Source organism: Aulonocara stuartgranti (genome assembly GCF_965226115.1).
Source record: "Aulonocara stuartgranti genome assembly, chromosome: 23".
Taxonomy (NCBI): Eukaryota; Metazoa; Chordata; class Actinopteri; order Cichliformes; family Cichlidae; genus Aulonocara; species Aulonocara stuartgranti.
Genome location: NC_138958.1, coordinates 8,106,386 through 8,113,615, shown reverse-complemented (window position 1 = coordinate 8,113,615; position 7,230 = coordinate 8,106,386). Strand labels below are relative to the sequence as shown.

Sequence of the window (7,230 nt, the reverse complement as noted above, 5' to 3'; positions counted from 1 at the left end):
TAATTATACTACTCATTACATTACTTTCATGTTACTCTGTAAAATAGCTGAAACACACTCTCACAGGCACCATTTAACAATATAAACCTGAGGCTACAACCCTGCACACCAACACAAATCCCTAATGTGGACACACGGCTAAGATCTTTCTCTTAGTAGAACACAAAGCTGGCCGCACAAAGCAAAGACGAAAAAAAGTGGTCACCACAGTGATTCTGCTTTAGATATGTGAACAGGTAGAAAGGGAGGCTGCATGTTACCTGTTAAACTTCAGGGTCTGGCTGCTGTGGTGACATTCACTCAGTTTTCACTCTGGGTTATTGGCTAGCATAGCGTTAGCATGCTGTCTTGGCAGATGCTTGCAAAGAACCAAAGTTGTGTTAGCAGCATAATGCAATTGTTTCTGTCCTGGATGCGGTTTCCCATTTCACTATTTTCCTCCTCCAACACACAAACAGATAAGCAAGACTGATAGGCAGGCAGACTGTTACGTTTCGGTGTGTCAGTGTTTTGTTTTTGCGTGACTGTTATGTATTTCCTGCTTTACTTTGAAAGTCTGTGTTATCTTAGTGTGTTCAGTTTACATTTTCCCTGTCTCGTCAGTTCTAATTTGCCCCAGCTGTGTTTCCCTCCTGTGGTCCATTTCCTGATTGCTCCCTCTATGTATTTAAACCCTGTGTTTCAGTGTGTCATGGTCGCGATCTCCCCCATGTTGTAAATAGTTTGGTGTTTTTGTTGTAAATAAATAGTCTGTTGTAAATAGTTGTGAATGGGTTTGTTAATACTTTCGTTTTGAGACACCTTCGTTTTGGGATTTTGGTGGAGGGCCTTCGTGGTTTTATTTTTCTTATTTTTATTTTCCTACGTTGCACCCCGGTTGCCTAGGCCGGGGTGTAACATATGGGGGCTCGTCCAATCGCTGGAGGGTCCGAGGGCCGCTTCAGCCTCCGTCTGCCTTCGCTGGGGGGTCCGGGGACCGCCCCAGCCTTTGTCGTCGCTGGAGGGTCCGTGGGACCGCTCCAGCCTTCATCCGCCTTCGCTGGAGGGTCCGTGGGACTGCTCCAGCCTTCATCCGCCTTCGCTGGAGGGTCCGAGGGACTGCTCCAGCCTTCGTCGTCTGCTGGAGGGGTGGGACCGCTTCAGCCTTCGTCCGCCTTCGCTGGAGGGTCCGAGGCACCGCTTCAGCCTTCGTTTGTCTTCGCTGGAGGGTCCGTGGGACCACTTCAGCCTTCGTCCGCCTTCGCTGGAGGGTCCGAGGCACCGCTTCAGCCTTCGTTTGTCTTCGCTGGAGGGTCCGTGGGACCGCTCCAGCCTTCGTCTGCCTTCGCTGGAGGGTCCGTGGGACCGCTCCAGCCTTCGTCTGCCTTCGCTGGAGGGTCCGAGGCACCGCTCCAGCCTTCGTCGTTTGCTGGGGGTTCATGGGACCGCTCCAGCCCGCTCCAGCCTTCATTCGCCTTCGCTGAAGGGTCCGAGGGACCACTCCAGCCTTCATCCGCCTTCGCTGGATGGTCCGTGGGACCGCTCCAGCCTTCGTCGTCCGCTGGAGGGTCGGTGGGGCCGCTCCAGCCGTCATCAGCTTCGTCTGCCTTCGCTCCAGACTTGATCCGTCTTCGCTGGAGGGTCCGGGGTACCGCTCCAGCCTTCGTCGCCTGCTGGAGGGTCCGGGGGACCGCTCCAGCCTCCACCAGCCTTCATCCGTTTTTGATCAAACATTTCACTTGGGGTTACATGTTTGATTTTTGGGTAGGGGGAACTGTTACGTTTTGGTGTTGTCGGTGTGTTGCTTTTGGCGTGACTGTTATGTGTTTCCTGTTTTACTTTGAAAGTCTGTGTTATCTTAGTGTTTTCAGTTTACGTTTCCCTGTCTCGTCAGTTCTAATTTGCCCCAGCTGTGTTTCCCTCCTGTTGTCCATTTTCCTGATTGCTCCCTCTATGTATTTAAACCTTGTGTTTCAGTGTGTCATGGTCGCGATCTCCCCCGTGTTGTAAATAGTTTGGTGTTTTTGTTGTAAATAAATAGTCTGTTGTAAATAGTTGTGAATGGGTTTGTTAATACTTTCGTTTTGAGACACCTTCGTTTTGGGATTTTGGTGGAGGGCCTTCGTGGTTTTATTTTTCTTATTTTTATTTTCCTACGTTGCACCCCGGTTGCCTAGGCCGGGGTGTAACATATGGGGGCTCGTCCGGGATCGCTGGAGGGTCCGAGGGCCGCTTCAGCCTCCGTCTGTCCTCGCTGGAGGGCCCGGGGACCGCTTCAGCCGTCCGCCGTCGCTGGAGGGTCCGAGGGAGGGACCGCTTCAGCCGTCTGTCTTCGCTGGTGGGTCCGAGGGACCGCTCCAGCCTTCGTCCGCCTTCGCTGGAGGGTCCGAGGGACCGCTCCAGCCTTCATCCGCCTTCGCTGGAGGGTCCGAGGGACCGCTCCAGCCTTCATCCGCCTTCGCTGGAGGGTCCGAGGGGCCGCTCCAGCCTCCGTCTGTCTTCGCTGGAGGGTCCGTGGGACCGCTCCACACTTCATCCGCCTTCGCTGGAGGGTCCGTGGGACCGCTCCAGCCTTCATCTGCCTTCGCTGGAGAGTCCGAGGGACCGCTCCGGCCTTCGTCTGCTGGAGGGTCAGTGGGACCGCTCCAGCCTTCGTCAGCCTTCGTTTGTCTTCGCTGGAGGGTCCGAGGGACCGCTCCAGCCTTCGTCGTCTGCTGGAGGGTCAGTGGGACCGCTCCAGCCTTCATCAGCCTTCGTCCGTCTTCGCTGGAGGGTCCGTTGGAGGGACCGCTTCAGCCTTCGTCCGTCTTCGCTGGAGGGTCCGTGGCACCGCTCCGGCCTTCGTCTGCCTTTGCTGGAGGGTCCGAGGCACCGCTTCAGTCTTCGTTTGTCTTCGCTGGAGGGTCCGAGGCACCGCTCCAGCCTTCGTCTGCCTTCGCTGGAGGGTCCGTGGGACCGCTCCAGACTTCATCCGTCTTCGCTGGAGGGTCCGTGGGACCGCTCCAGCCTCCACCAGCCTTCATCCGGTTTTGATCAAACATTTCACTTGGGGTTACATGTTTGATTTTTGGGTAGGGGGAAATGTTACGTTTCGGTGTGTCAGTGTTTTGTTTTTGCGTGACTGTTATGTATTTCCTGCTTTACTTTGAAAGTCTGTGTTATCTTAGTGTGTTCAGTTTACATTTTCCCTGTCTCGTCAGTTCTAATTTGCCCCAGCTGTGTTTCCCTCCTGTGGTCCATTTCCTGATTGCTCCCTCTATGTATTTAAACCCTGTGTTTCAGTGTGTCATGGTCGCGATCTCCCCCGTGTTGTAAATAGTTTGGTGTTTTTGTTGTAAATAAATAGTCTGTTGTAAATAGTTGTGAATGGGTTTGTTAATACTTTCGTTTTGAGACACCTTCGTTTTGGGATTTTGGTGGAGGGCCTTCGTGGTTTTATTTTTCTTATTTTTATTTTCCTACGTTGCACCCCGGTTGCCTAGGCCGGGGTGTAACACAGACTAACAAGAAACTGAACTACTAGAAAACAGTTTTCTACAAGAACCGATTCTTGTTTCCCGTGTGTGTGTGTGTGTGTGTGTGTGTGTAACAATTTTAGACGATATCCAGCCACCAGCAATGACAGATATATCTACTAAGGTGAAGATGAAGATTGTGGCCCTGAGTCTCATCAGAGGAAATGCAAATGTGAACACTGGATTCCCACTGCCAGTGAGCTCATAACTAAAACTGCCACAGTAATCGTAGAAGCACTTGAGTATAAGATCCAGGTTACAGGTAGAGGAAGCTCCCCATGGAGAAGAAAGGTGGAAGGCAAAATCCTGCTGGTCATTTTAAATCAATGAAGTCCACTTCTTACAGATATCACTTTTTTAGACTTTGGTGCTTCATGTGGTCACTATAAAAACTGCAGTTTTTTACATTTCCATGTTGACCTTCGTTTTCCTAAAGGATAGTGCTTTAACTGCCCGGCATACCTACAGAGTCTTGTTTAAATGTTGTGGGAATATGAATGAAAATGTTGTTAAGAAAAGGCTCATGACCTGTGACAGTTTTTTTCCATGAAACTGCCCAGTGTCAACAAGAGGACAAGCGGGACATTTCCTGTCTGTGTCCTTTCACTGGCTGCCCCTCAGGCTGACAAGATGTCACTAATTACAGCAGACAAGGAAAAGCCATGCAACTGGTAAATCTGCTCTACAAGGTTCCTTAAAACATTTGGGATTTTCTGAAATCCCAAATTATAATCTTACTTCCAGCTTTGAATAATGTCCTAAAAAAGTTTTTTACACCTTTAGATCTGGATTATAATCCGGTTATGCACGCCTTTGTTGTATCTAAAATGTAACCATGCAATGCAGTGTATACTCGATCATCATCATCTCTTGTCGGTTTAAAATTTGTATAAAATGCTGATTACTAATTCAGGGGAAAATTGGAGAGGTCAAAATACTCCAGAGTTAGCCTTATACTGACTCTGGTGCATTACAGAATCCAGCATAAAGTGCTTCTAAACCACTCCTTATCATCCCAGGTTCAAAGATTATTTCAAAAGAGGGTTGTACCTTTGCTGTTGTTGCACCAAAATTCTGCAAGGACCTCCCAAGTGACCTCAGACAAGCATCAGCTGTAACTATTTTTCTAAAAACATACCTTCTCTGCCAAGCTTTTGGACTGCTGATTTCTGCAACTGTGATTGGATGATTGGTCACTGGTGGTTATTTCATGTAAACATTGTGAATGCATATACCACCAGATTTTTAGGAACCTGTTTTTAAAGTTTTATTTTAGTTTAAAGCAACAGTGCTGATCCTATAGACAAGTGGCTGGCAGCAATTAGCAACATAACAGATACATATTAATGCAGTGCTGAAATTAAGGCATAGCTGATAGAACTCTTGTGGTGAAAGCCATCTGTAGATTGTTTCCCTGAAAGCAATTATCATGTGTAGGGCATGTGGGTTAATTAAGAGCTCTGGCAGAGTAAATGCTTGTTTTTCCATTGATCTCAATGAGCATGAGCCGCTGGATGCTTTTATCCACATCTTCACCATAAACAATTATTCCATGTTGTGTGAGTCCCGTTAAGGAGTCATCAGCATCATCAGCGTCAGGCAGGCTTCACTGTGGTAGAGTGTACTCTATACAGTAAAAAACTAATGGAAAATCATCTCCTTGCAGCCAGTGTTCATATCCTGAATTAAATTGAATTTTAAATCGCTTTCTTGGACAACAGAGCATCAAATGTAGCTTCTATAAGCCACCAGTTCTTTCAGGACAGACTCCTCAGCTCTAACTGTAAATATTCATAGTGACTTGAAATCAAAAGAGCGAGCTCAGCTAGAGGCTGCATTCAGAGTCAGTGAAATACACTCAAAGGACGTGTTTCTTTTACATTCTTTAAACGACTTGGTTTTGCATGAAGCTTATCATCCACCAAACATATGTTGTCCGGTTAACAGCAGCCACCGTTTTTTCACTCCCACGTCTCACATTTCTCTCAAACAAAAGCAAAACGAACAAAAAAGAAGGGGTCTGCATTCTGTCTTCAGCCCCAAGGATCTCATCTGTTTTGTTCACCAGATATGTGTTTCACTAACAATTACCGCCACCATATTTGAATCCCAGAGCAACCCCAACATGAACCAGAAGGATGGAAACTGCTTCCAATTTTTCTTTTTGAAAGGCTGTTTCATTGGTTCTTGGGCTTCCCACAGCGCATAGAAACGATGTCAACACTGGCACTGAGCAATTTGGTTTCTATTTGCAAGTCCACCTGCGTCTCTGTGCAAGTCACCTAAACCACTGCCAATTCATCTCATTCTCGACTGACCTTTTATGAAATGCTTCCAAATTGACTCCTGTTTTTGGCCGAGGGGAAAAAGTCTCTTGTACTCCTCGACTAGTCCGTTTCTATTCTTGAATTCTGAGACACACAGATGACAGTCGTGCCTCATGGGTCTCAGATTTTTTGGATCTGTTTAGCAAAAGCATTTTCACTCTTGAGCTGTGGTTTTCACAGGCACAAAATGTGTATCCATGCACCCACAGTAACCATTGCATTTAAATGACTATTATTAAATAGGGTCAGTGGGAAAACACACCACCACAATCTATTTATCCAGTTTGCCCCAGAGGAAACAGCTTTTTTTTCTGCAGGGTCTTTTTTTTAAAGCCACTTAATGCTTTGGGCTGTATTCAAAACAAGATGCAGAGACAGGAAGTTTAATCATATGAGCTGTTCCAGAGTTTAACTGAGATGTTGCAGAACGGCAACAAACTGTATGATTTATACAGCTGCTTCTGTAGGGCTATGACTTTCGTGTGACCTTTTGGACATCAAATTAAATTTGTTGTTGCCGATAAGGCACGGCAGAAAGATACAAAACAGCATCATCCAAAGATTCTTCTTTCAGTGCAATAAATTCTGTGTGTATCCTCAAGGCTAAACAGTCTCCAAGGGTCTTTCCTCCTAAGTAAAATGTCCCATGTTATTCCCACAGGGGAAAGCGATACTGTTACTTCCTTTATTTTTCTGACAGCCCCCAGAGAGTTTTCTGGATATATTTTGATCATGTTCATCTGTGGTGAAAATTGTTTAAGTCAATGCCACTTCTGTCATACACTGTGTGTTTGCTGCTAGATAAAATGAGAGCTTGACAGCAATCTTCAAAACAGAAAACTTACTTTTTTCCTGCAAAGTTTTTTTTTCTTTTTTTTTGGCAGGTGTGAATCAAACACAGACAACAGCTACCAGCAACATAAAAAGACAAGAATGCTTTTCACCCATTCACACCAGCTAACATCTGTCATACCATATCCCATCTCACAGGAGCCAGAAACAATTATAAACCTTTAACCAATGGTGAAACACTCAGAGAAGTAGTATGACATTTCTGGAAGTACCAAGAGGCACTTGGCACCATTCAGTCTGAAACAGAAAACAGAGGCTCTGAAGGTTCCAGCTTAATCCATTATACTTCAGTACAAAATGTACAAATAATAACTATAGTTTTATGAGAGTAATTTCAGTAGTCAGGTTAGGTCAATGGAGTGACTACCTGAAATCATAAATAAGGGATTTAGTGTTAAGTGGTGACTTTCAGTTAAGTGATGGAATTCGCAGCCCTCATTCACTAGGCTTTGTGTGCAGAATTACAATTTTGAGCACAAACTAAGAGAAGAACTCACTGTTCTGTTTTTTCCATAGTCTTATGGAACAATCTTCCTGTTGCTATCCGGGCGTCTGAC

At 46.3% G+C, this 7,230-nt stretch overlaps 1 protein-coding gene across 1 annotated transcript; it reads left to right on the top strand.

The window, feature by feature from the left end:
- Nucleotides 1-253: 253 nt before the first annotated feature.
- On the top strand, nucleotides 254-4,327 carry LOC309700424 (uncharacterized protein; the record flags this gene model as incomplete). Its single annotated transcript, XM_082523939.1, has 4 exons — nucleotides 254-289; nucleotides 1,088-1,414; nucleotides 2,489-2,840; nucleotides 4,278-4,327. The coding sequence occupies 4 exons, from the start codon at nucleotides 254-256 to the stop codon at nucleotides 4,325-4,327; spliced, it is 765 nt and encodes a 254-aa protein (XP_082380065.1).
- Nucleotides 4,328-7,230: the final 2,903 nt, after the last annotated feature.